Source organism: Juglans microcarpa x Juglans regia, chromosome 3D (assembly GCF_004785595.1).
Source record: "Juglans microcarpa x Juglans regia isolate MS1-56 chromosome 3D, Jm3101_v1.0, whole genome shotgun sequence".
Lineage (NCBI taxonomy): Eukaryota > Viridiplantae > Streptophyta > Magnoliopsida > Fagales > Juglandaceae > Juglans > Juglans microcarpa x Juglans regia.
This window is the reverse complement of record NC_054598.1, coordinates 1,728,397-1,755,770: the sequence shown is the minus strand read 5'-3', so window position 1 is coordinate 1,755,770 and position 27,374 is coordinate 1,728,397. Positions and strand designations below refer to the sequence as shown.

The 27,374-nt window shown below is 34.0% G+C and overlaps 1 protein-coding gene and 1 pseudogene across 3 annotated transcripts; both read left to right on the top strand.

Annotated features, from left to right (window-relative positions):
• The first annotated feature begins 9,966 nt into the window (after positions 1-9,966).
• On the top strand, positions 9,967-14,630 carry LOC121254607 (serine carboxypeptidase-like 1). 3 transcript variants are annotated; one of them, XM_041154724.1, is made up of 14 exons: positions 9,967-10,145; positions 10,284-10,429; positions 11,661-11,737; positions 11,835-11,957; positions 12,126-12,228; positions 12,526-12,563; positions 12,670-12,771; positions 12,999-13,085; positions 13,207-13,359; positions 13,456-13,527; positions 13,627-13,745; positions 14,013-14,126; positions 14,248-14,302; positions 14,407-14,630. In XM_041154724.1, the coding sequence occupies exons 1-14, from the start codon at positions 9,982-9,984 to the stop codon at positions 14,488-14,490; spliced, it is 1,437 nt and encodes a 478-aa protein (XP_041010658.1). In that variant the 5' UTR covers positions 9,967-9,981; the 3' UTR covers positions 14,491-14,630. The 3 variants fall into 3 exon arrangements, with proteins under 3 accessions (XP_041010658.1, XP_041010659.1, XP_041010660.1); XM_041154725.1 differs by lacking the exon at positions 12,999-13,085; XM_041154726.1 differs by lacking the exons at positions 14,248-14,302; positions 14,407-14,630 and having other exon boundaries at positions 13,996-14,046.
• Positions 14,631-23,295: 8,665 nt separating this feature from the next.
• LOC121254156 lies at positions 23,296-27,056 on the top strand (annotated as a pseudogene).
• The last annotated feature ends 318 nt before the right edge of the window (positions 27,057-27,374 follow it).

Genomic DNA, 27,374 nt, shown 5'->3' with positions numbered 1-27,374 from the left:
AAATCAAAAGAAGTCCAAGAGTCCCCCTGAAGTCGAAGTCTCCAAAACCGTAAGCACCCTGTCCCTTTTATCTGACTCTTTTCATGCACGTCCCTTGGTAGTAGTGAGTGATGTCTATGTTGCATGTCTGACCCCATCTCCTTGGCTTTAAGCCACTTCTCTACTTTTCTCTCATGACACCTTACGCCTTGCATTCCCTTGCTTTATGTCAAATCACCTATTTTTCTCTATTGACATTACTTTTTCATTTTTGATACTGCGCTTCCCATACCTTTGTTCCCCTTTTTCCCTCATTCTCTCCTTTCTCTTAGTGGGTCCTCCCCAATTGGCTGAGTTTAGGAAATTCCTTTGGGCCGGAGGAAAAATCCCCCACACACATATCCATCCCGCTTGTGGACATAATGTAAGGAAGATATATATAATTAGAATAATATTCTTATTTAAAAGTCTTTGTACTGCATACTATTATCATTACATAATTTGATTTTGAATATAAATTTTAAATTTTACAAAGCAAATTATGTGATGGCATGTGATTTATAATTAGAAAAATGCTACGTGACACACTTAACTTGCCCCTTCATTTTGATACCTTGTGAGTTTTAATTTTTTTTAGTTTTTTATTACTTAATAATTAAAAAGTGACTATTAGTATATTGATATATTTTTTAAAAATGTTTCAAATGATAGAAAAAAATATGAATAAAAAAATTTTAAAAAAGTAAAAATGCAGTTTTTACCTTGCGGTCACTTGGAGCGGACTACTCTAAGCAACAGAGTAACACCGCTCTTATAATTATGATAAAAACTTTATTACCTTTAACGCCAAAATGGGATCAAAAGAGCAGAGCATGGAAAGTCGTGATTTTGTTTTCTTTTTACCATGTTATTGCAAGTATCAAGCACAAGAAATGGCACAGACGAAAGTATCTCTTGCATGCCTCCCTTGCATCGAGAAATTTACATAATTGGTCTATTGGGAATGACTAATCTTTTTAATTTTTTTTTGTTAACTTTCTTGACTTTGTAGATCATAATCAATTATAGGGTTTAAACTAAGCAAGCTAGCTAATAGAGTAATAATACGTACAGTTGTAAAGTATATAAGCGTCACGTAATCGTTTTGAAAAATAATAGGGTTTACTATTAATTTTTTTTTCATATAGATCTTATATTTATATCCAACTTTTTCTAAAGAGATTGCGCAACACTTACACATTCTATGACGTAAATATCATTTCTCATTCTTATTGGACTAACAGCATCAAATATTCAGGCCCATCATATATATGTACCGTATGGCGTATGCATGAAAAATTAATGTATAATTTTTATTTTTATTTTTAGTGTTTGCTAGCTTGTTTATTGTTAATTATGTTTTTTTTTTTATTTTACTTACCGTTCACAATGTATAAAAAATGACACTATAAGCAATATTTATTTAACTAAACATCTTATTTAACATAAAATAAATCACTACAATATTTTTACATTAATTACATAAAATTAATATATGGATTTATAAATATTTTATGTTTCGTTCGAACAAGGTTTAAAAAAATTTCTGCCAATTTTTATTTAATTTTCCACCAAATGTTCCATTCGAATGCATAAATATTGTGTTCGAACGATCTTGCAACCTTTCCGTCAAATTTTCCCATCAAATCTTTCCCGTTCAAACGAATCAATTTCTAGTCAAACGGATTTGAACTTTCTCTGCCAAAATAAATTAGTTAACCGTGAAGATTACTTTCGAACAAATTATAAATCGTTCGAACAAATATTAATTCTAGGTTTGAACGTATTTTTTATCATTCGAACGATTTGACGTTTTGAGATGACTTAATTTGTCACAAAAGATGTAGTTCGAACGGATTTTTAGCCATTCGAACGTATTTATAAAGTCATCCAATTTTTTAGATGAAATTTAAATTTCACCTCCAATAATTACTTTTAGGGACGAAATTTAGTTCATCCGTAAATAATTTCGTCCCTAAAACTAAAATTTGTTGTAGTGTGTTTTGTCAATAAATGGCTAGTTGTACTGTAACAGGCTCTAGATCTACAATGTTCCATGAAAAATGTTGATTTGCCCACTCAATTTGTCTCTTCAATTTGACACCTCATGTATTTCAAATTTTTTTTTCAATTTTTTTCTTTACTTAATAAATAAAAAATTGAAAAAAATAAAAAGAAAATTTTGAACTAGCGGTAAGATGGAGCGGTGCACTCTGAGCGGTAGAGTAGCACCACTCATGTTCTATCAAAGGTGAATCGGTTAAGATCCATCTACATGCATAAACAGATAGAGCACCTTCGTATTAAGACCACCTTGTTGTTCCAATCATTGTTCACTGATGAGATGAAATAGGTTGAAATTAAAGTTAAAATTTGAATAAATATTTTTAGAATATATTTTTTTAATATTATTTTTATTTTAGGATTTGAAAAAGTTGAATTGTTACTTTTATTTTATGAGAATTTAGAAAAAATGTAATGATTAGATGAGATTACATGAGTTGAGATGAGTTGTAAAAATAAACAAGACCTAAATATTTAGTGGTAATTTATGAGTTGTAAGGATCTAATTTGGTCATAGTGAAACCATGAGAGAAGAGGAGTGGCTAACTCTAAACACACCCATTGCATTTCTTTCATCTTTGTTTCCCTTTCAGCTCGCACACACATCTCTGTTTGGGCTGCAAACAAATAGAGCTGCTCGTGAACAGCTTGAGCTCGACCTGTACAAACTCGATTCGGATTCGGTTCATTTGATAAATTAGTTGTTCGCGACAACTAATATTGGTTCGAATATTAAACGAGCTAAACTCATGTAATCTCGACTCGACTCGATGTAGGCTCATGAACAAAATTCGTATAAACTCAACTTGATTCGTTATGGGCTCGTCACAATACTCGTAATATATATATATTTATATATATATATATATGCACTAGTAAGGGAGCACATGCTATGCAAGTGTGCCTAGTTGATATAAATTAAAATAAATAAAATTTTACAAGAACGTCTATTTAATTTTTTTAACATTTTAAATTATTATTACAATTTTATGTGCAATTTATATACCTAAATAAACTATGTGCTAGTAGCTAGGTCCACAAACATATAACAATGTGTTTTATGTCACGGACCCCACAGCCTTTCTCTGCCCCCCCTCCCCCCCGCCCACCTTCCCTTCCCTTCCCTTCTCGTAATTTCTCCCCCCTCTCAAATTCTTCAAAACTTCTCCCCATTCTCTCTCTATCTCTGTGTGCATATCTCTACTCTTTCAGACCCACCCTCTTTATCCCATATTATCTCAAACCACCATCTCTCTCTGTGGAAAATTTCTCCACCAGCCCATATATCTCTCTCTAACCCTCACATACTTAGTCGCACAACACTTTTTCTCTCTCTTCTGCTCTCTCACACACACTACACTTCCCCTTCCCTCTCGTCTCAACAGAGAAGCAAAAATCGTCATTTATGTGTTTGTTTTTATTTCCTTTTTTTTACAACTTTATTTTTTTAAAAATCTTAAGAATCTAAAGCCTCCTCATCTTTCAGATATGAGATTTTTTTTTTCGCCCGATGTGTGTTGGTTTGCTCTTCTTGGTATGTTTCCTCCCTATCTCTGTACTTGTTTCTAAATAATTTTTTGTCAATACATACGGATCTGAGATTCTACTTCTCAGATTTTGATTTCTTTTTTCTTTTTTCCTTCTATTTTTGTGTGTTAGGCTGTTGTGATGATTATTTTAGTTGCAATTTTTTTTCCCGAATGGTTACAGATTTTTACATTTGTAAAAATCACCACCTCTATGTTTCTTTTTGTTTTTTGATTTTTTAGAAATACATTTTTAAATCTCACGAATTTGAAGCTTCATCTTTCAGATTTAACTAGAGCTCGAGCTACTCGATCTCGTATCAGCTCGTTTGTTTTTGGCATTCGAGTTCGAGCCGAGTTTGATCTTAATATATGTTAGGCGAGCCGAGTTCGATTAGAAATATCTAATACGTTTTGAGCTTGAGTCGAGTTCGAACATATATAATTGCTAATCGAGCTCGAGACCCCTAGTTCGAATTTGGCTCAACTCAATTCGTTTGCAGCCCTAGAGAATCTATGTTATTAGTGCTATAAATATACAATGGGTTAAGAAATTGCATGGCCACATGATTTATCTAACAACCCTTTTGTTGACAAATCTTGATCTACCGTCTGAGATCACACTGATCATCCTCATGGTCTAAGTGATCATGAAACACATTAACGCTAAAAAAGGTCACAATCCAGAAGGGAAGATAGATACATTCCTGGGATGCGCTAAGATGGGCTAGGACTCAATTGGTGTTACTTGGAGCCTCCAGAAATAGTCCGGTGATGTTGTACGGTGCAAGTGCGTACCTCCATGACAGTGAACAGTATTTAAATGCAGAGAAAACAAGAAGAGATGAACACAGATTTATGTGGTTCAACGCTAAGGCCTACGTCCACGGGAGTTTGGGAATGTGAGATTTCACTATAATAAGTTTGTTTGCAGTCTCTCATGGCCTCTCCTTACTCACTATACAATGGAAACTATAGATCTATTTGCTGGAGAAGAAGTTCTCTCTGGAGCTCTCAGGTTGAAGAAGTCAAAGAACAACCCAAAAATTAGAAGAAGTCCAAGAGTCCCCCTGAAGTCAAAGTCCCTGAAACCGTAAGCACCATACCCCTTTTATCTTACTCTTTTCATGCGTGTCCTTTGGTAGTGGTGAGTGATGTCTATCTTGTGTGTCTGACCCCCTCTCCTTGGCTTTAAGTCACTTCTCTGCTTTTCTCTCATGACACCTTACGCCATGCATTCCCTTGCCTTATATCAAATCACTCATTTTTCTCTCTTGACATTACTTTTTCGTGTCCGATACTGCGCTTCACATGCCTTTGTCCCCCCTCTTTTCCTCATTCTTTCGTTTCTCTTAGTGGGTCCTCCCCAATTGGTTTGGCCTAAGAAATTCATTTGGGCCAGGGAAATATACCCTCACACACATAGTACATCCTGTTTGTGGACATAACGTAAGGAAAATATATATAATTAGTATAATAGTCTTATTTAGAAGTCTTTATATATACTGCATACTATTATTATTACATAATTTGATTTTGAATATAAATTTTAAATTTTAAATTTTAAATTTTATAAAGCAAATTATGTGATGACATGTGATTTATAATTAAAAAATACTACTTGACCCACTTAACTTGTCTTATCATTTTGATACCTCATGTATTTTAATTTTTTTTTACTTAATAGTTAAAAAAGTGATTATTAATGTATTGACATATTTTTTATATTTTTTTAAAATGTTTTCAAATGATAAAAAAAAAATATAAATAAAAAATTTTAAAAAATAAAAATGTAATTTTGACCTTACGGTCACTTGGAGCAGACTTTTCTAAACGATAGAAAAGCACCGCTCTTGTAATTATGATAAAAACTTTATGAGAAAATCTACTTTACCTTCCCAACTTAACACCTCCATTTGACTGCTAGTCAAAATTTTTTTTTTTTTTTTTTACTTAATGGTTAAAGAAGTGATTTTAAATGTATTGGTATATTTTTTTTATTTTTTAAATATATTTAAATATATTAAAAAAATGTGAAAAGAAAAAAAAAATTTACGCTGGACAGTATGCCCAGCGGTCAAAATGGAGCGGCATAGTAGCCGCCCCCAAACTTTATTACCGTTAACGCCAAAATGGGACCAAACAGCATAGCATGGAAAGTAGTGACTTTTTTTTTTTTTTGTTTTTACCATGTTGTTGCAAGAATCAAGCACAAGAAAGGACACAGACAAAAATATTTCTTGCATGCCTGCCTTGCATCGAGAAAATTTACATAGTGGGTCTATTGGGAATGACTAATCTTTTTAATTTTTGTTAACTTTCTTGACTTTGTAGATCGTAATCAATTATAGAATTTAAACTAAGCAAGCTAATAGAGTAATAATAAGTACAGTTGTAGAGTACACAAGTACTACATAATTATTTTAAAAAAAAATATTATCTATTATTAATTATTTTTTTTCATATATATTCTATATTTATAACATACTTTTTCTAAAGAAATTGTACAATACTTACACACTTTATAATATAAATATCATTTCTCTTTCTTATTAGACCGATATCATCAAATATTCAAACCCATCATATATTTGTACCGTACGCATGAAATATTTATACGTACGTACGGTTTGTTTATGCAAATTTCGTGGAGTCATTTTAAAAATAAATGGGCTCCATAATTAAAAGAAAAAAAAATCATCTTTTATGTTGAAGTCCAGCTTTTGTTAAAATGATTGTAAGATTTGTATGTTTTAAATTTGTATCTACTATTACAGCTCATCCGTCAATAAACTAAATTCTATTCATTTTCTGATCACAAGATCATTACACAATAAATAACTTAATTTTCATTTGAAGCGTTATATCATATGTATTTTCAAATGACGAATATTACGTATTTAATTTTCTCTTTGTAAAAATTAAGAACTAAAAAAAAGAGTTGATTATAAGGAAGAATATCCTCTTTTGTCGATCCTTGATCATGCATCTTGTCGAGCATAATTAGCATAATTAGTTTGCCCATCCTATATATATAGTCAAAATTTGCCCAATTTATACATTTTGTCTTTTACGTACCTATCTCACTCAAAACCTAATCCCAATTTAGATTATTGATCATTTTTCTATGTAATAATAAATTAAATATATTTTATTTTATTTTTATTTCAAATCAAATATATTTTATTTCAAAAGTTTATATTTAATAACATAACGATTATTCTGTTCATTCCGATTAAATTTTTTTTTTTGTTTTTTGTTTTTTTACATTTTTCCGCAAAACAACAAACAAGATGACCAGCACAAAAATGGCCAAGTAGTACCGTAGATAAAAGCCATCTTCCATGTGTGATGACTGTTCGAGCAAATCCTAGAGGCCAGTATTAGCAAACAAATGGCCAAATACAACGAATGCCAGTGCTTTAATTGGTCATGTATAGGAACCTGGCGATCGAGCTGCCAGTACCTAAAGGTAAACCTATCTGTCAAGACATGAGTCAGCATCTTCTCTTCCTACATTTCCCACGAGCTACACTAATTGGTATATCATATATTCAATGATGTCAGTACCTTCAACGAGCGGTACCATATCATATGGGGGCCGGGGATGATGGTAGCTCACTAGATTATTAGCAAGCTGGGAAAGCTGGTTAGAGCATTTCTTGATCAAACTATAATTAAGTTGCTTAAAAATCTCCTACATCAGACTCAATAAATATATATAACTATCTTTTAAAACGGTCTTATACGAAATCTTGCTAGTTTCTAATTATCTCGAAAACAAGATTAGGAATTTTTTCACAATTGGGTCCATTAATTAGCTTTTTTTAATAAAAAATAAAAACCAAAACAAAAATAAAAAATAAAAAATTCTTGGAGCTCTTTCAAATGTGTACTTTTTTAGTCTTTTAATGTGTACTCTTTTAATAATAAATAAATATTTAAATTATAATTAGAATTAAAATAAATAAAAATGTTAAAATTAATATTTTAATAAAATAGTGATAGATTTGAAGAGTTTGTTATTTGATATTGTTAAAATATTGTTAGTTAAATTTATAAAAATTAATTAATTTTCTAGTCAAATTTGAAACAAACTTTACTTAAGTAACTTCTAATGCTCTTATGTGCAGAGCTGCAGCCTACAGTAATAGTAGTGGTAGTAAGTGTTGTGTGGGTTCCCTCCTATATGGAGGGTGGCCCATGTGAGTCCATTAAGCTCACATAGAGAGAGAGTTTAGGCCCAACTTAATTAGGTTTATTAAAATCTAAGCTGCTGTCATGAACAGTAAAAACAGTGTGTGTGAAAAAGCAGAGTAATCGTGAGAATGAAAAGAAGCTGTTAAAAACAGAGCAGGCCGTACAGTTTACATCAAACGTTCCGATCGATGTCGTATGTGATTCGATCGAGTTGAAATTTTTCAGACACGTTCACGACTCAAGGCTCTACAATCTGAACGGTAGAGATTGGATTTAATGCAGTTTTCTGGTGTTCGTAGTCGTGAACAGTACCGCGTCCTCCTTGGTGAAGTCTCTTCTATTACATTGTTTAGTTGCCAAGAAAATTTTTTTCTTGAGATTATTGTTGATTGTATGCCTCTAGTGTTATCTAGAGAGAACATTTGTGTACACATCATTATTGATAGTGGAAGGTTTAACTGGACTAGGTCCCGTGGTTTTTCCCTTTGCTTTGAAGAGTTTTCCACGTAAAAATTTTTAGCTTTTTGTATGTGTGTGATTTTGCTTTAGATTATTCTATATTAAATTACTTCCTAACAGATTCACATAAAGTGAGAAATTATTATATCCACTGTTTATTTTCTCCCAACAGTAAGCTCACATTAATGTGGTTGTCTGCAGATGTATCGCTGCTCGACACTCATCCGGGAATTCCCTGGCAAGCTAATTCCCTAAAACTCGGAACTCCGTCAGCCTGTACACTTGATGCATTAAATTCCACATACATATATCGCTCAGTATAATCATATGGTTCTGGTTTAATTTACATGTGACGAAGGTACATAATATAGACGAGGCCGTGCAGCTATTTTATTATACTTCATCGATTCTGATGATCATCGAGTCCACATACGACTTGCTGCCAAACCGTCAGCTATGTCATCAATATTTATAGGGCTCTGATTAATTATATATGTTATATACAACAATGTGCATGCCTTTCTTAAATTTTTTTGATGAAATAACTAATTTCATTAATGAATCTAAGTTATAATTGTAACTTATCAATACATGATAAAATTCAGACTATAAACTAAACTACACATCAACTCTAGAGCTTTTCCACATACAAATGACTCTACTTTACCTAAATTTATAATGAATATTTGTGCATGCATGTCTAAATAATTTAAGAGCAATATTATTCATCATGATCTTCTTATTGTTTCAACATGTGCTCTCAAATAATTTAAAGACTATTTATTATATTTTATTAATCTATCAAAAACTTGATGTCACATTAAAATATATTGAGAAAATAAAACTAAAAAGATGATAAATAATATTTTTTATAACTTAAAAGGCTTAAATAAACTCCGTCAGTAAGTTTAGCTTCATTTGTGAAAATGTTCTAATACATGTTGAACCAAAAATCCCCTTTATTATCAGTCTGAGAATTCTTAGCTCGCCTAGCTTTGTGCCATATATTCTGCAAGCAACTGTTGCTGCAAAGGTGCTGCAAAATAGATAAAAAAAAATAAGAGAAAAGTTTATTTTGAAAAGTATTACAATGTTGTTTTCTTTAAAATAATATTCGTCTCCACCAATAAAGATATGCATACGTTTTTTTTGTTTTTTTTAAGTATGCATATGGGTTACAATCGAATTTACTTTCAAGATACAATGAAATTCAAAATAAGTCTATTTGTCTAACTTCATTATGCACATACAAAATTAGATTTGAATACCTTCAAATTTTACTATTCAACCAAGAGATTAAAAATTTGTTTTCTGCAGAATGAATAGATCATAATAACAAATTTCTAAGAAATGAAAACTTTAATTTGGTAGGGAGAGAATTTTGAAATTGAATTTTTAAAATTTTCAATATGTAGTCCATTAAATCTATTTATAGATGTCCAAAGAATGCGAATGAAAATTTTTCTAAAATCTGATCCGAACACATGTACATGTATTGTGCCTATTACCAAATACACAAATTAAGGTTGGACTCCAACGGTCATGCTGCGCTCTTCTCCTCCAACCGGCTTGCCCAATTTCGAATCCCAACCGACAGTTAAACCTACCTGTCAAGACAGTAACCTTCGATCTCTTCCTACAATATTTATGTGCAGGCCAGGCACCTTCACCGCCTACCTACATCTCATGAATTAAGATAGCTAGCTAGCTACTCATGACTTCTAGCAGCAGCAGCAGCAGCATTACTCAGATCACAATGTGGTGGCCGTCCGTTGTGGTTGTGCTATTGCTTCAGATCTCCAACTTGGTTGTTTCACAGTCCATCACCAACACTCTTCCTGGTTTTACTGGCGAGCTTCCCTTCAAACTCGAAACTGGGTCAGTGTCCACGTGTATATATATATATATAGCTAATTATGCCATATATATATGATTATCATGTAATTAAAACACTAATTAAATATATTGTACTACTTCTTCTGGTTTTAATTTATTTATCTGCAACGAATTTTAAAGTTACATTGGCGTTGGAGAGTTAGACGAGGTGCAGCTATTTTACTACTTCATCGAGTCTGAAAGGAGTCCTAAGGATGACCCTGTTGTTCTTTGGCTCACCGGTGGTCCTGGTTGTTCCGGTCTCTCAGGCCTTTTGTTTGAAATTGGTATCATATATTTCTCCCATATTTCTTATCATTTTCTTTAATTATTTAACATGGGTACAATTAATATTATTTTTAATTTAGTAACTAGATGATCAGAAACTTGGAATAATGAATCATTATATGTATTTAAGTACTACATCTAACGTCCTTTTGAGTTATTAAGGAATAAAATATAGTCAATTTATAAACTCCATACACGTTCAAATAGAGAGATTAGAGGCAGGCTTCGTTCGTATTGATTGGTTGCTTCAACCCGAATCACCAGAGTTACGGTTTATAATTTAGTTCATAAGATTTGCTACTTAATATCATTCTCACATATCACACTTATTTTTATTTTATTTTTTTAAATTTTTTTTGTCTAATTCTTCCTAAACTAATTTATTTTTCTATTCATCATCCATATACTATATATTGGGTAAGAGAAAAAAGTAAAGAAAATAATTATGTGTAGTGTATAGTGTGAGAATAATGAGAAAAATTTTTCTTAGTTCATTTTCATTTTAACATATATATATATATATATATATATATATATATATATATCATACAATCTCCGCACTAAGAATTTTGGTTGAGTCGTTGACAGTATGGTAGTAACGTATTACCTAGTTGCATGTGCGCTAACGGACAAACCTAGCTAGCAAGCTTCCATTCAACTCGATGTTAGCTCGAGTGTTCACAGGTCAAGCAAACCAGCTTAGAATTACTACAATTTTTCACAGAAAACAAATAGTTTCAAGTTTTTATTCAAATTTGAACGTTTCGATTAAAGAAATATATATTATATATATATATATATATATATATATATATAAAGAATTGATGCTTTAGTATCTTTTGCATTTCTTGAGCAACATATATGATTATTCAATAAATGTAATATATTCAGTCTTAAGATGTGTAGTCTCAATTTAAGGCCCATTTGGATTCAGAGATGAGATGAGTTGAGATGGTTTGTAAATAGTAGTGAAATTTTTTATTGAAAGTAGATGAGATGAGGTGAAACTCTGAATCCAAACAGGTAGCTTTAAAGTTTTTTTTTTTTTGTTTTTTTAAATAGGATAAACGATGAAAATTAGAAAGTTTCTTCACGTGGATTTCAAACCTACATTTTTAAATGAACCGCAGAATTTACACATCCGGGAAGATGTGGTGGACTCCTAGCTATTTTTATCAACCGACTTTATTATATATAATAACTCTATAATTTGACATGATTCTTGGGTAGGTCCTTTATCAATCAACTATGCAAATTCTAGTGGGAACAAACCAACATTGGAATTGAACCCCTACTCGTGGACAAAAGTACGTAAGAGATTTAATTATTAATTTGTTGTGTCTTGTTTAAACTAGTACGTAACATTTTATGATTGAACAAGTAATTGGGTCGATGATCTTTCAGGTTGCCAACATAATATTTTTGGACTCACCTGTCGGTACTGGATTCTCCTATGCAACAACTTGGGAGGCATACAATGTCGACGACATATCATCAGCAGCACAAACTTATGAATTTTTAAGAAAGGTGAGCGGAGTACTCTGATTAATTAACTAATTAAATGGGTTTAATTTGAGGATGCATTATATTTGGCAGAAAATTAAGAGCATCCCATGCATACTCATTATACGTATTTGCCCTATGTGAGACTAATAATTACTTGTATGATCTATTATATCATCACGGTGCATGCAGTGGTTTTTGGCTCATTCTATGTTTCTCTCAAACCCCCTCTATATTGCCGGCGATTCTTATTCCGGCATTCCCGTCCCGATTGTTGTTCAAGAAGTTTCAAACGGTATATATATTATCTTCGCCATTGAATTAATTGATTCTTTGAAAAATGTATTGACAGGGTTATAGATTTTAGCAAATATTTGAACTATCATCTTATAACATTTCATTTTCTATCTTGAAGAAATAAAAGAAACTTGTTATTGTATTACAAAGAATTCATGATCTGATCCATGATATGCATAAATAACAAATAACAGACTATTCAGCATAAGAGATCATATGATTATTATGTATCTAATTCTTTTCTACGCTAATTGTTGTGGTGTGATTTTCTCATCTTATGATCATGATGATCTAGGTAACGAAATTGGACATTTGCCACCATTGATTCTCAAAGTATGTACTCCTAGCGAATCTTGAATTCAATGTTTTTATGTCTTTTATTTTTCTTTTTCATTATCATGATTGTTGGATTAATAGTACTTTTGAAAAATGGACGCAGGGTTTGGTGCTAGGTAACCCACTTACACATAGAATTTTTGACCTGGATGCAAGACTAAAATTTGCTCACCGGATGGCACTCATATCCGATAGACTTTATGAGGTGATCAAACGCTCCTTAATTATTAGTTAAGTTCTCGTTGACGTATGTACGTTTCCTCCCTCATATTTTGCTAGATCTAAGTTAATGATAAATCTTAGTCTTAATTTACCAGCCCATTAATTATATTAAATATTAATTAAACTTGACGTACGGGTAAAGGGCCGTATCCTCTACTCCTAGCTACATATGTATGTAATGTCTTCTATATATATGATCTGTGCTTATAGTCAACTAAAAGAAACTGCAAAGGAGAATATATATATCCAGATCCAAGCAATGCAAAGTGCATAGAAGATCTTCAAGTAGTCGAAGAGGTGAGTTGGATTAAGATTAACAATTCTGAATTACACAAGTCATGTTGTATGTATGTCTAGTTTGATGCATTAATTGGGCATTATTAATGCATGGTGATTTACCGATCGATGGAATTTGTAGTGCATCTCCAATACATTTTTTAACCAAATATTGGAACCAAATTGCGCTACACAATCCCCAAAACCAAATAAACTTCGGGAATGGAGCGTTCTTGATGACAGCTTCATAGACATACACACCTCAACACCTCAAGTTCCAGGGCCATGGTGTCGGGTACGTACATAGATCTCTCTCTCTCCAACACGAAATTCAACTATATATATTATGACTATTTTATAATCATACAACCTATTTAAATATTATTTCCAGAACTATAACTATCTGTACTCTTACGTTTGGGCGAATGATAAAACAGTGCGAGAGGCTCTCCACATCCAAGAGGTACGTATGGTACTCTGAGTCGAAATAGAATTTGAATTCATGACTACGTCAATTTCGATTACGTCAATTTCTGCATGTACTTTTTAAGTTGGTGTTCAGGGAACCAAAACAAATTGGGAGAGATGCAATAAGAGCTTAGCATATACAGAGAATGTCATAACGAGTATTGATTACCACCGAAACCTCACCAAGAAAGATCTCCGAGCTCTGGTTTACAGGTACTACTACTACATGTATGCCTCTTCTATAAGAATTTCGCTACTCGTACTTATTGATCGAACAAGGAACTGCATGCATTGAATTCATTGACTTGCCAAGCCAATTAAGCTTTCGCTCTTCCTCCCCTGCCTTTGGCTTGCTGACTTGGTCTGACAGCATAAGCCTATTGACGAGTGATGTGGAATGCTTATCAAAATATATATGGCAAAGATTCTATTTCAAAATTTTCTAACCTTTCCTAACCTGAAGAACTTCTCTTCGTGTAGCGGTGATCACGACATGACTATTCCATATGTGGGCACTGAAGAATGGATAGAAACGTTGGACTTGTCTATAAAGGATGACTGGAGACCTTGGTTTGTTGATGGTCAAATCGCAGGGTGAACTTTCATGACCACCTTATTTAATTTGTGACCATGCTCCTTTCTAGACTATTCGATTTTTCATTTTCTAAATTTGCTACCTTTTCGTGCATTGTGAATTTCATTTTGTTTTCTTCAGATACGTTACCATCTTTACAGAGGAAAAGTACAGCTTGACATTCACAACTATAAAGGCAAGCATACTCCGCGCTCCAGAAAAATATTTCCCCATATATATCGTAGTCAAGCAAAACTATTATATATAAATGTTGTGTCATTTTGGTTTCATGTGCTGCAGGGTGGGGGTCACACTGCACCAGAGTACAAGCCTAAGGAATGTCTTGCCATGCTTGATAGATGGTTTTCTTACTACTTCCTGTAGCACATATCATCAAATAGCTAATTCTCTTTCCAATTAGCTTGTTTCTATTGATGTAATATATAGTTGGAGAACCTACAAGCTGGATGTGTTTTGTCAATAAATGGCTAGTTGTACTGTAACAGGTTGTACAATGTTCTAAAGGTGAATCGGGTCAGATCTATCTAAGCTCATAAACGTTGAAAGCTCCTTCGTATTAAGGGCACATAGTTGTTCCAATTATTGTTCATTAAACATATTGTTAACGTCGTGTTTCGCGAGCCTTTAGACCAGGTTCGAGACACTCAGGTCTTCAGGCTGTCACCTGCACACTCAACCAAACATGGAGAATGAAGGCCTTGGTGGTAGTCATGGAGTCTCTGATGCTAAAGTCAATATATCTCATTAATAGTTTGTGCCTAAACTTCGAGAAATCAGATAGAGCTTTTGTACTTGAGGATCGACTTTTATACTAGGTTTCTGGTAAGGATAACTCATCCCTGACTTTGAGGGACCCATGTCTTGTCTACTGTTGGTTTGGTCAAAATCCATTAATGCGGCATGGCTTCTAGGGCGGTGTCATTAATGCAGCGTGGAGTCCGGGGAGTGGCACCATTAATTCGAAGTAGCCCCATGATTTACTTTACCCAAAAGCGTTCTTTGCTAAGCTCTCACATGCCTGCTTCCAGGTGTTGAGGGAAAATTTAGTTGATTGGCATATTGTTGTGAAAACATGTGTAAAATTGAGTTGTAACAGTGTTGAAGCAATGTAACATGAAAAAGATTGAAGTGTGCTCAACATGGCTCGACTGGCGCTCGACTGGCGCTCGAGCGGAACCTTCCAGAGAGGTTCACTCGATGTGCGCTCGACGTAGCACTCGAGCGTAACACATCCAAAGAGGTTTGCTCGATGTGCGCTCGACGTAGCACTCGAGCAGAACTCATCCAGAGAAGTTCGCTCGATGTGCGTTTTACTCAGCGCTCGAGCTGATCTCTTCCAGAGAGGTTCGCTCGACTTGCGCTCGATACCTCGCTCGAGACCTCGCTCGAGCCAATGTTCAAGACAACTTAAAATTCAGGATTTTGAGCGCTGTGTCTTGCTGGGACTATAAATAGAACAGCTTATTTTTGTTCTTGGTGTGGAGAAACAGAGTAAAAACCCTAAGTGCTTCCAAGAGCCATTGAGAGAAACTTTCCCCTCATTGTTGAATCTCTCTTGGACAAACATATCTTCACCACACCACACTCAAAATCAAATCCTTCTCAAAGTCCATTGAAGTGGACGTGTTGATTGGCCGGAAGGTTTCCGGAGCTACTGTTGCTGCAGAGATCAAGAGGTTCTCGTGGGATGCTATAGAAAGGTCGGAGTTCCGACACTACATGCGTGTAGAGATCGAGTGGGTCACTCGTAATGTTGCAAGCCAAGTTTAGGAACTACAAAGGTTTTGTGAGTGTCTCTATATTGGTTGTAACAAACTTTTTCTATAGTGAATTTTAGGTGGTGGCTTACACCCGGAATGGTTTTAGAATTTGAAGACGTTCTTCAAATGAGTTTCCACTTCGTGACCAAATCTCTGTGTTGATTGTTTGTATGATTTGTTTCATCTTTTAATTACTTACTTGTCATTATATTTTATGAGACCCAAAAATTTGAACTGCACCTATTCACCCCTTCTAGGTGTTGTATGGGATAGAACCACTGCTTTTTCACCAGGGAATCACGGATTTTCTATATTTCCAACCTTTTTGCCAATGCAAGTACCAGATGATAGCTTGTCATCGGGATGGTGTCGGGGTGACGAGTCTCATCTGCCTCAATCGTCCACTTTCCACTCAAGGGAGTTGCTTCATGGGTGGGTTATACCTGTGGGCCGAATACCCTACTAAGGGCCCACTGGCTCCCTTTAGAGGAGGGCTGTAGGGCTCGGTTAGGCCCTCGGACTTGCCTCCCTAGTGGTTCTTCATGGGCTTGCTTCAAGGGCCTATGGGGGAAAAACCCCTTTACATATAATATGATAATTTATAAGTTATAAGGACCTAATTTGGTCTAAGAGAAACCATGAGAGAAGAGTACTAGGTTATGTGGAGCATAGTTATTAGTTGAGAATAAATGAAACTGAAAGTTTCCTAAACTCTCACTTGACATGGCGCCCAAGCAAAGCGCAGGCAAAGAGCTCGCTTGAGTAGTGCTCGACAATTGGCTGAAGCGAAGCTCAACTTGACAATTCGAGTGAAACTCAACCTAACAGTTGGCTCGATAGTGGTGTCACGTCAAGAAGGCTAAGTGAGTGATATAAATTAAGAGCACTCCTCTTAATTTTTTTGAGTAGATTTCGTCTTTATCAATAAACTAATTGATTTCAGAATCTATCAAAAAATTTTGGTTTAAGACCAGTAACACTTGGTTCCGCGTACATGGGGAAGGATGACGCCGCTCCTCATTTCAACCCAATAGCTTAATTCAGTTCCAGCACATAGTCCATAATTTGAAACCACGCACCCACCTACATCAATTATCAACTTTGGGCTTCGTCTGTCTTGGGTTTACCTATTTTGGACTGTCTCATAAACCTGTCCCACTTTAACTCGCTATTAGTAGCCTAACTTTTAATACAAGTACTTACCAACAATAAGGAGACGTCCAGGAATTGTTACTATTTTTATAACAAAGGTTTTCTCTGATTACTTTGCATTCTCAAAATCTAGATACAACTACCTCAATAAAGATCTTGACTGTAGTCATACATATAATAATACTTTTGCACTCTGGTACCTTTTTGTTCAGTTGCAACCCGACACTCCCTGATCTCCTCCCCTTATTGAAGCCTACTAGTTGGAGAAAAGCATACACGACGCCGCCGCCGTCGAGGAAGAGCGGGAGATCATAGATATGAGTGGCTGTGATCATTCTTACGAGTGCAAGCCTGGAATTAGGCAACCAGAAGACAGTAAATAAACATGGACTGCTCGAAAATAAACATGTTGCAACATGCGATTCAAACATAAATTAACGATCATTACGTGATATGTTAAGAATTGTTGTTTACAAGGCGGTCGTTAATTTTGTTGGGGATTATTTGTTATTTGAGTTATCACGTGTTTCAAATAGCCTTGGAAATTCCAGCAATAACAATTCTTTCTACGTCAATGGTTAGATGAATACAGAAAATTATGAACATATAAAATTATAGACAATGTTCTCCTCAATGATTTTTTTTTTTCCCTTCATTTAACTTCCAAAACTTATAAATGTTTTTTGTTCTTTCTTTAGCTGAATAAGCATGCAAGCATGTTTATGTTCTCTTTGTTTATTAAAAGAAAATCAGCATGAAAAATGCTCCATTATACAGACAAAGCTAAAGACATGATCCTCTAATTTCGCAATCGAATGTTGAATGAAATAAATATAATATTAAATACTCATTAATTAGTGAAGTTCGAAGCCACCCAAAAATCACAAATAAGCCATCATTAAATTTAAAGCCTAATTGGATTAGTCAACGTCGCATTTTAGAGTAATATTAGAAATATTTTAAGATGGGTAAACCCTGCACACTCGTTATAAAAAATTGTAAAATTTATTATTATAAAATAGATTTTTTTTTTTTATTTATTTTAATGTGAATCCCAAATATATAGTTGTTTTGAAGTTCTGTTGCCCATTTGCTTTTAATTTTATTGGTATGAACGAGGTTGGCCTAGCTACCAGTAAATCCTTATTATACCCACGTGATTCTCTCCGGTAAATTATCATCAACAACTAGCCAGCAACCAGAAAGAGGTCCCCTGCTTTCTGCGTTTGTGCTTGACCACAAAGCACATGTACAAACGGGCAAGATCAATACAAAGATGCCAGGCCAGTGACCCAAAAACCTATTCAATTCAAGCATGTGCAGAAATTACAAAGCCTTGCGTCAAAAGTTCAATGAAAAATGATTTTGATTGCAAAATAATTTTGAAAGAAGGAGGATGACAGCATTAATAAACATACGTGTTTCTGTCCGTCGATGCATTTGTCTGGTCTCTAATTTTTTTCAGGTCCAACGCAAAATGAAAAACACTGGATTCACATGAGCTAAAGGTTCCACATTGTAAGACAGGTTTGACAGGTGGGAGGACACATAAAATTCTCATCTCATCTTATCATTAATAACTAACACTCGTACGGATAAAGGGTCGTATCCTCTACTCCTAGCTAGATATGTATGAAATGTCTTCTCTCTCTCTCTATATATATATATATATATATCTGTGCTTATAGTCAACTAAAAGACTGCGAAGGAGAATATATATATTTATATATATATATCCAGATCCAAGCAATGCAAAGTGCATAGAAGATCTCCAAGTAGTCGAAGAGGTGAGTTGGATTAAGATTAACAATTCTGGATTACACAAGTCATGTTCTATGTATGTCTAGTTTGATGCATTAATTGGGCATTATTAATGCATCGAGATTTACCGATCGATGGAATTTGTAGTGCATCTCCTATATATTTCTTAACCAAATATTGGAACCAAATTGCGCTACACAATCCCCAAAGCCAAATAAACTTCGGGAATGGAGCGTTCTCGGTGACAACTTCATAGACATACACCTCAAGTTCCAGGCCATGGTGTCGGGTACATAGATCTCACTCTCCAACACAAAATTCAACTATATATATTATGACTATTTTGTAATCATACAACCTATTTATATATTATTTCCAGAACTATAACTATCTGTACTCATACATTTGGGCGAATGGTAAAACAGTGCGAGAGGCTCTTCACATCCAAGAGGTATGTATGGTACTCTGAGTCGAAATAGAATTTGAATTCATGATTACTTCAATTTGTGGGAGTACTTATAAGTTGGTGTTCAGGGAACCAAAACAGATTGGGAGAGATGCAATAAGAGCTTAACATATACATAAAATGACATAGCGAGTATTGATTACCACCGACACCTCACCAAGAAAGATCTTCGAGATCTGGTTTACAGGTATTACTACTACAACATGGATGCCTCTTCTATAAGAATTTCGCTACTCGATTGTACTTATCGATCGAACAAGGAACTGCATGCAATAAATTCCTAGAATTGCCAAGCCAATTAAGCTTTTGCCCTTCCTCTCCTGCCTTTGGCTTGGTGACATGGTGCTATAACAACATAAGTCTATTAATGAGTGATGCCGAATGCTTATCAAAATACATATGGCAAAGACTGTTTCAAAATTTTCTAACATTTCCTAACCTAATGAACTTCTCTACGTGAAGCGGTGATCACGACATGGTGATTCCATATGTGGGCACTGAAGAATGGATAGAAACAGTACTAGACTTACTTGTCTACAAAGGATGACTGGAGACCTTAGTTTGTTGGCGGCCAAATCCCAGGGTGAACTTCCATGACCACCTTATTTAATTTGTGACCATGTTCCTTTCTAGACTATTCGACTTTCCGTTTTCTAAATTTGCTACATTTCCGTGCATTGTGAATTTCATTTTGTTTTCTTCAGATACGTTGCCATCTTTACAGAGGAAAATTACAGCTTGACATTCACAACTATAAAGGCAGGCATTCTCCGCGCTCTGGCAAAATAATTCTCCATATATATCGTAGTCAAGCAAAACTATTATATATAAATGTAGTGTCATTTTGGTTTGTGCTGCAGGGTGGGGGTCACACTGCACTAGAGAACAAGCCTAAGGAATGTCTCGCCATGATTGATAGATGGTTTTCTTACTACTTCCTGTAGCACATATATCAAATAGCTGATTCTCTTTCCAATTAGCTTGTTTTTATTGAATACTTAAATGTTATCCAAAAAACTCACACACAGCAATAAATGTTGTACGGGAAACATTTCCCAATTTGTGTATTTTCATCTAAATTTAATTTTGAACGTCAGTTTATACCGTTACTATAAGGAGGTGAAATGGTGCAGCGATTTCTTTTTTTCATTAACGGCCGGGCTATGCAAATTCTAGTGGGAATAAACCAACATTCGAGCTGAATCCGTACTCATGGACAAACGTATGAGACTTTAAACTACGTGTAGACTCCATATATAACCATTTCGAAACTTGGAACATTTTATGATTCAAAGATAGTATGGAAAGTTTAGGTTGCCAACATAATATTTTTGGATGCACCGGTTGGTACTTGATTTTCATATGCAAAAAGCAACTACTAAACTGGCACCAGGACAGGGTCTTTTCTTCTCAGCATCTTCTCCAATCCATCTCAAAGCCTTTGCTTACTCAGATTGGGCTGTTGTTCAAATACATGGAGATCCACGTCTGGCTATTTTATACTCTTTGGTGATTCTCTTATATCCTGAAAATCTAAAAAGCAAAAGACAGTTTCAAGGTCTTCTGTAGAAGCTGAATATTGGTCTATGGCATATGCTGTCTGTAAATTGACATGGCTACAATCCTTACTTTCAGATCTGCATCAACAACATTCTAATGTTTCCTTACTTTTCTGGGACAACCAAGCTGCCATCTACATTGCAGCTAACCCTATGTTTCATGAGATAACAAATCATATCGCGTTGGATTGTCATTTAATCAGAGAGAAAATTCAAGCTGGAGTTCTTTGAACCTTACATGTTTCTTACAGTCATCAACTTGCTGATTTCCTTACCTTGGGGTCTGCTTCTTTTCATTCCCCCTAGCTTGTCCAAGACGAATGTTAACAATATATATACTATTCATCTTGAAGGGGACTATCACATATAAAATTGTAAATTTTAATCTTAGCTGAGCTAGCATTGTAATTGGTAGAGATCGAACTAGTTGAAGAAGTAGTTAGTTACTTGATTATCAGTTAGTTTGTATCTTTACTTTTAATTGACTTTACTGATATTTTGTATATAAATACTGGAACATTCCTCTTTGTAAAAATTTAATACGAATACAAGAAAATCATAGATTCCTTTCAATTCTCAAGATTTGTCTAAATTGTTTCAAATCTCAAAGTATGTGGTTTTGATTCAATTGTAGTAGTGTGATAATATATATACATGTATATCTCTCTCTCTCTCTCTCTCTCTCTCTCTCTCTCTCTCTCTCTCTCTCTCTCTTGTTGGACTCAATGGAAATTAGGATGCAGGGCTATGAACCGGGCAACCCATTTACAAATGTGATTTTCGACCTGAAGTCAACAATAAAATTCGCCCACCGAACGGCACTTATATCCGACAAACTTTATCAGGTGAACTATTCTTTCGCTATGCTCTTTATCAGGTAATGTACTTCGATGTGTCTAATTATATCTTTTTAAATGACTATAAATTCCTAGAGCATCTACATTGGTCTATGTATATACATATATAAAGTCGTATTTATATAATATGAACCTAAATTCATCTACATTGATTTATGCATATCCATATATTTAGTTAGCTATGAACAGTACTTATCTAAATTTGAAGAGCTGTTATTCACTCCATAAAATATATTTTAATCATTATTTCTCTTTCCTTCCACTCTCTCTCCCTCACAATCATTTCCTATTCTCCCTCCTTCAACAACACAACAAACCTTCACCTACATATTCATTTTATTAGTATAATATATTATATATTTTTTATTATTGCATTAGTAATATTAATGTCAAATGTGGATGTTAATTACAAAATATATAAAAAAAAAAATTGATTTTAGAAAAAAATTAATAATAATAATTATTTTATCTCAAAAATACATAAGCTAATGTGAAAGTTTTGCTTAAATGACAAAATGGATATGTAAAAGAAGTAATTTTACATATACATATATATAGACCAATGCTAATGCTTTTTGGTCTACACTTCATATCTTTACATTTTTTAATTCTTATTATATATTTGGACCCGCGTCATCAAATATTCAGGTCCATCAGATATATGTACCATACATATAAAATGTTTACATGTACGGTTTGGGTTGTGTAAATTTCACGTTTTTTTTTTTAAGAATAATATTATATATAATCGTGAAGTATGTAAGTATTATGCAGTCATATTGAAAAAAAAAAAGTTTACTATTTTTTTCATATGGGTCTCATATTTATTCATTTTTTTCAAAGTAATTGTGCGACTCTTATACACTCACGACTACAACTATTATTTCTCTTTTTTAAAAGAATATATCGATCTCACTATTAAAAAAATAATCATTTTTTTTTTTACTGTGAAGTCCAGTTTTTTTCGAAAACAATTATACGAGACAGCTTATAATCTATCCTAAGCTTATATCTACCCTTACTCATCCATAAATATAACAAATTCTATTCATAATTCTATTCATTTTCTCACATCATTACACAATAAATAACTTAATTTGAAACGTTATATCATATGTATTTTCATATGAATACAGATTTTTCCCCAAATAAAAACTAACAAGTAAAAATAAAAAGAAAAGAACAAAAGAGTTGAACAGGACGATACATGATATTTCGTCGATTCTTGATCATGCATTTGGTCGCTGGTAACTTGGTGTACACGAACTAGGAAGGTAGCTACAACAGTTTTTAAACCTGCCTAGCTGTCAAGACACAGTCCCCTAATTCTCTTCCTACATCATTTCCCACGAGCCACACGTACAGATTTAGATGCCATTAAATGATATCGTCGGTACCTTCGATGAACAGTACCAACTAAATTAGCAAGGCAGCCTAGTGGTTATATATATGGGGACCGGGGATGATGGCAGCACATGACTATATTTATTAGGGAGCTGGGAAAGCTGGTTATGTGCAGGGCATGACCTTTATGAGTACCACCTCTGAAATCTACATATTGATCAGTTGTAGCAGCAGCAGCAGAAGCAGCAGCAGCAGTATTAATAGTAGTAGTAGTAATCTCACAATGTGGTTGTCTGTCGTAGTACTTGTTCATGTATTGCTCCTGATCTCCAACTCGGTTGAGTCGCAGTCCATCATCGACACTCTTCCAGGTTTTCCAGGCAAGCTTCCCTTCAAACTCGAAACTGGGTCAGTGTGTATAACACATGTTGCATTATTGCATTCCAAATATATATATATATATATATATATATATATATGTATGTATAGAGAGATCAGTTTAATTATATGCATGGTTCTGCTTTTACATGAGACGAAGGTACATTGGCGTGGGAGAGTTAGACGAGGTGCAACTGTTTTATTACTTCGTCGAGTCTGAAAGGAATCCCAAGGATGACCCTCTTGTGTTTTGGCTTACCGGTGGTCCTGGTTGTTCCGGTCTCTCTGGCCTGTTATTTGAAATTGGTATCATCTCTCTCTCCCCTAATTGTAGCCACCTCTGTCTGAGATCTCTGTTATTTAATTTTTACAATTCATGGCTGAAAAACTCTTCCTCAGCTTAATAATAATTTTCGGTTTCATGGCCGGGTCTATCTTTCCTGAGAACGTGTTTCGCACCCTATAATTAATTTAAAAAAAATGATTTATACACAACATTTTCTACGACACATTCATAACAATGTGTTAAATAAAGAATAATTTGATGAAATATTTTATAAAAGTAACATTAATTTACAAAAATACCTTTATCTTAATTGTGAAAATGTATTGTGTATATCTATACTCTTAATTTAATTAGCATAATACTTGAAAGATTTTTTTTTCCACGAATGTTGGTGCGCCCCGGCCCCACCCACTTGGAAGGGATAAATTGGGTATATTACATAGAAATGAGGACAACACATGAGAGAATGGCCGTTGTTGAAGCCGAAGTTATGAAAAGGGTCGAATAAGATATTAATGTTCACATGAATATTAAAAAGATTAATGGCTTGTTCCGTTTTTTCTGTGGTGTATTTGTCCGTGCCTCAACCACATGGAGGCTGTATTATTTTGAATAATATGTGATTATTTTTAGTTTTAACATTAGTTACTATATGCTGTTTGGTGTGCTGGAAATTTATCCGCTAATTACCTTTTTATTAGTACTTCAAAATTTTAAATAGAAAGAGAGATAGACATGTCAAACAAACTTTACAATACATATATTGTGAGATCTCTTCTTGTGTCTATCTATTTCCTATTCGAAAGTCTTAAATTCAAACATAAACTTTTTTTTTTTATAAGGGGAGTGGGTTCGACGCCAGGTTTTTTATTTGAAAAATCGGGTTATATGTCATCAGGCCATCATGCTCTTGACAAATTCAAACGTAAAAGTGTACCGTAGACTACTCATTTTTGCTAATTCATTGACTCTATGATTTGGCATTCGTGTGTGTAGGTCCTTTTACTTTCGACTATCCAAACTCTAGTGGGAACAAACCAATGTTGGAATTGAACCCGTACTCATGGACAAAAGTAAGATATATTATTTGATGTGTAAACTAGAATGTAACATTTTATGATCGAAGTAATTTGGGTCGAACTTTTAGATTGCGAACATAATATTTTTGGATGCACCGGTCGGAACTGGATTCTCATATGCAACAACTTGGGAAGCATACAACAGCAACGATACATCATCAATAGCACAAACTTATGAATTTCTAAGAAAGGTAAGCGGATTCGGATTAATTAACTAAAAGGCCAGAGTTAGATCTCAAGGTATATATAATATACATGCATTAATTGGCAGAAAATTAAGAGCATCTCAACGATCACCGTAGATGTAATCTACCCATGATGATAAGCTGCAGCAGCTTGTAATATATATTTTAGGATAAGTACTTCTAATCATGCATATATAGTACTTAGACGTTACTTGAGACGACTAATTTGTATTTATTATATCATATTGCTTCACGCAGTGGCTCATGGCTCATCCTACATTTCTCTTCAATCCGCTCTATATTGCCGGCGATTCTTATTGTGGGAAAACCATCCCAATCATCGTTCAAGAAGTTTCAAACGGTAAATTAATTTCTCAATTTCACTCTAAGAAAAATATGGTTGCATGATTGCACTAATTTCCTTTTTCGTTTTCGTCATTATTTGGAAGAAAGAATTCATCTCCGATGTATAAATAACAAAAACAGATCATTATTCAGATGATCTATCTTTCTTATATATATATATATATATATATATATATATATATTTTAGTTGCTGCGGCATGATTACTCCGTCTTGATCTTGTGATTGATCTCAAGTTAAGTTGCATGTAGGTAACAAAATTGGACATTCGCCACCATTGAATCTCAAAGTATGTACTTACAGCACTATCTATATATAATATAATATTATATATGTATAGTCATTTGGATTGCACTGTATTCTTTTCATGTTTGTTCTCTTAAGTTTGGAAAATTCGACACAGGGTTTCGTGATTGGTAACCCACTAGCAGATCAGATTTGGGACTGGAATGCAAAGTAAAATTCGCTCACCGAACAGCACTTATATCCGATCGACTTTATCAGGTGAAGTGCTCTTTAGTTAGCCAATGAATGCTTTTGGTAATATTTTTCTACCTGAAGGACTATATATAGTTGTTAATAAAATGCTATATATATATATATATATATATATACAATATTTACGACTTTTGTTGGAGGCTAAAAGATCAGTAGATATTGTTTGTATATTAACTAAAAGTAAATTAGTAATTATTAATTTCCTCAACCTTATTTTGCTTGATACAGTATATTCAACATTTTTATATGCAGATAATATAATTCTATTCCAATGTTGCTAATTTTGCACAAATATCGATACTGGTCTCTTGTAATTCATTTCATATTTGGCTACAAAGAAAAATATCACGATCTCATTGCAGTAAAAATATGTAATTTTTTTTTTTTTTTTTATATATATATGTGCTTATAGTCAACTAAAGAAGCTGCCAAGGAAGATATATAAATCCGGATCCAAACAATACACAATGTGTTGAAGATCTTCTAAAGGTCAATGAGGTGAGTAGCAAGGATTAATTAAGAACATTAATTCTGGATTACACAAGTCATGTTAATGTCAATTAGTTTGATCGGGCAATGAATAATAATTCACGTACCCATGGAATTTTTAGTGCTTAGATGATATATATCTTGCCCAAATCTTGGAACCGAATTGCGCTGCATTCTCCCCAAAGCCAAATAAACTCTGGAGTTTGAGCCTCCATCTTGATGATAATTTCATAGATATACTCCATTCAGCACCAGATCAAGTTCCTGAACCATGGTGTCGGGTATCTATCTCTCTCTCTCTCTTGCTCTCTCTCTCTCACATATACAATTTCTTCTCTTCAAAATGAGACGAGATGAGATGCTATACTTTATCTATTATATAATCATACATTTATTATTTCCAGAGCTATAACTATCTGTACTATTATGTTTGGGCGAATGATAAAACGGTGCAAAAGGCTCTCCACGTTCGAGAGGTATTTAATTAGTACGTACATTATATGGTACTTCTAATTGCGATAGAATTTAAATACATACTACAGTTTCACTAAATACGTTTAAGCTATCATGTGATTGATCAGGGAACCAAAACAGACTGGGAGAGATGCAATAAGAGAGCTTAGCATATACAAAGAATGTCATAACGAGTATTGATTATCACCGAAATCTCACCAAGAAAGATCTCCGAGCTCTGGTTTACAGGTACTACATACGTACTACTAGATCTATCATGTATGCACCTTCTATATGAATTTCGATACTCAATACTTATTAATGATCGGACAAGAAATTACTGTAATAAATTCCTGGAATTGCCATGACAAGCTTATGCCCTCCCTCCCCTACCTTGGGCTTAGAGCACTTCCAACGGATTATGTAAAACCTCTATTTTTGTATAATTTGAAAAAAAATGATCTAAAAGTTGCATCCAATAGATTATCTATTTCATCTCTAATTTACAGTTGACTACAGTGATACCGCTACATCTAGTGGTAACTATTTACAATTGTAAATTATTTTTTAATCATTTCTCTCTCATCTACTTGTCTCCCACACACTCATCTGCACC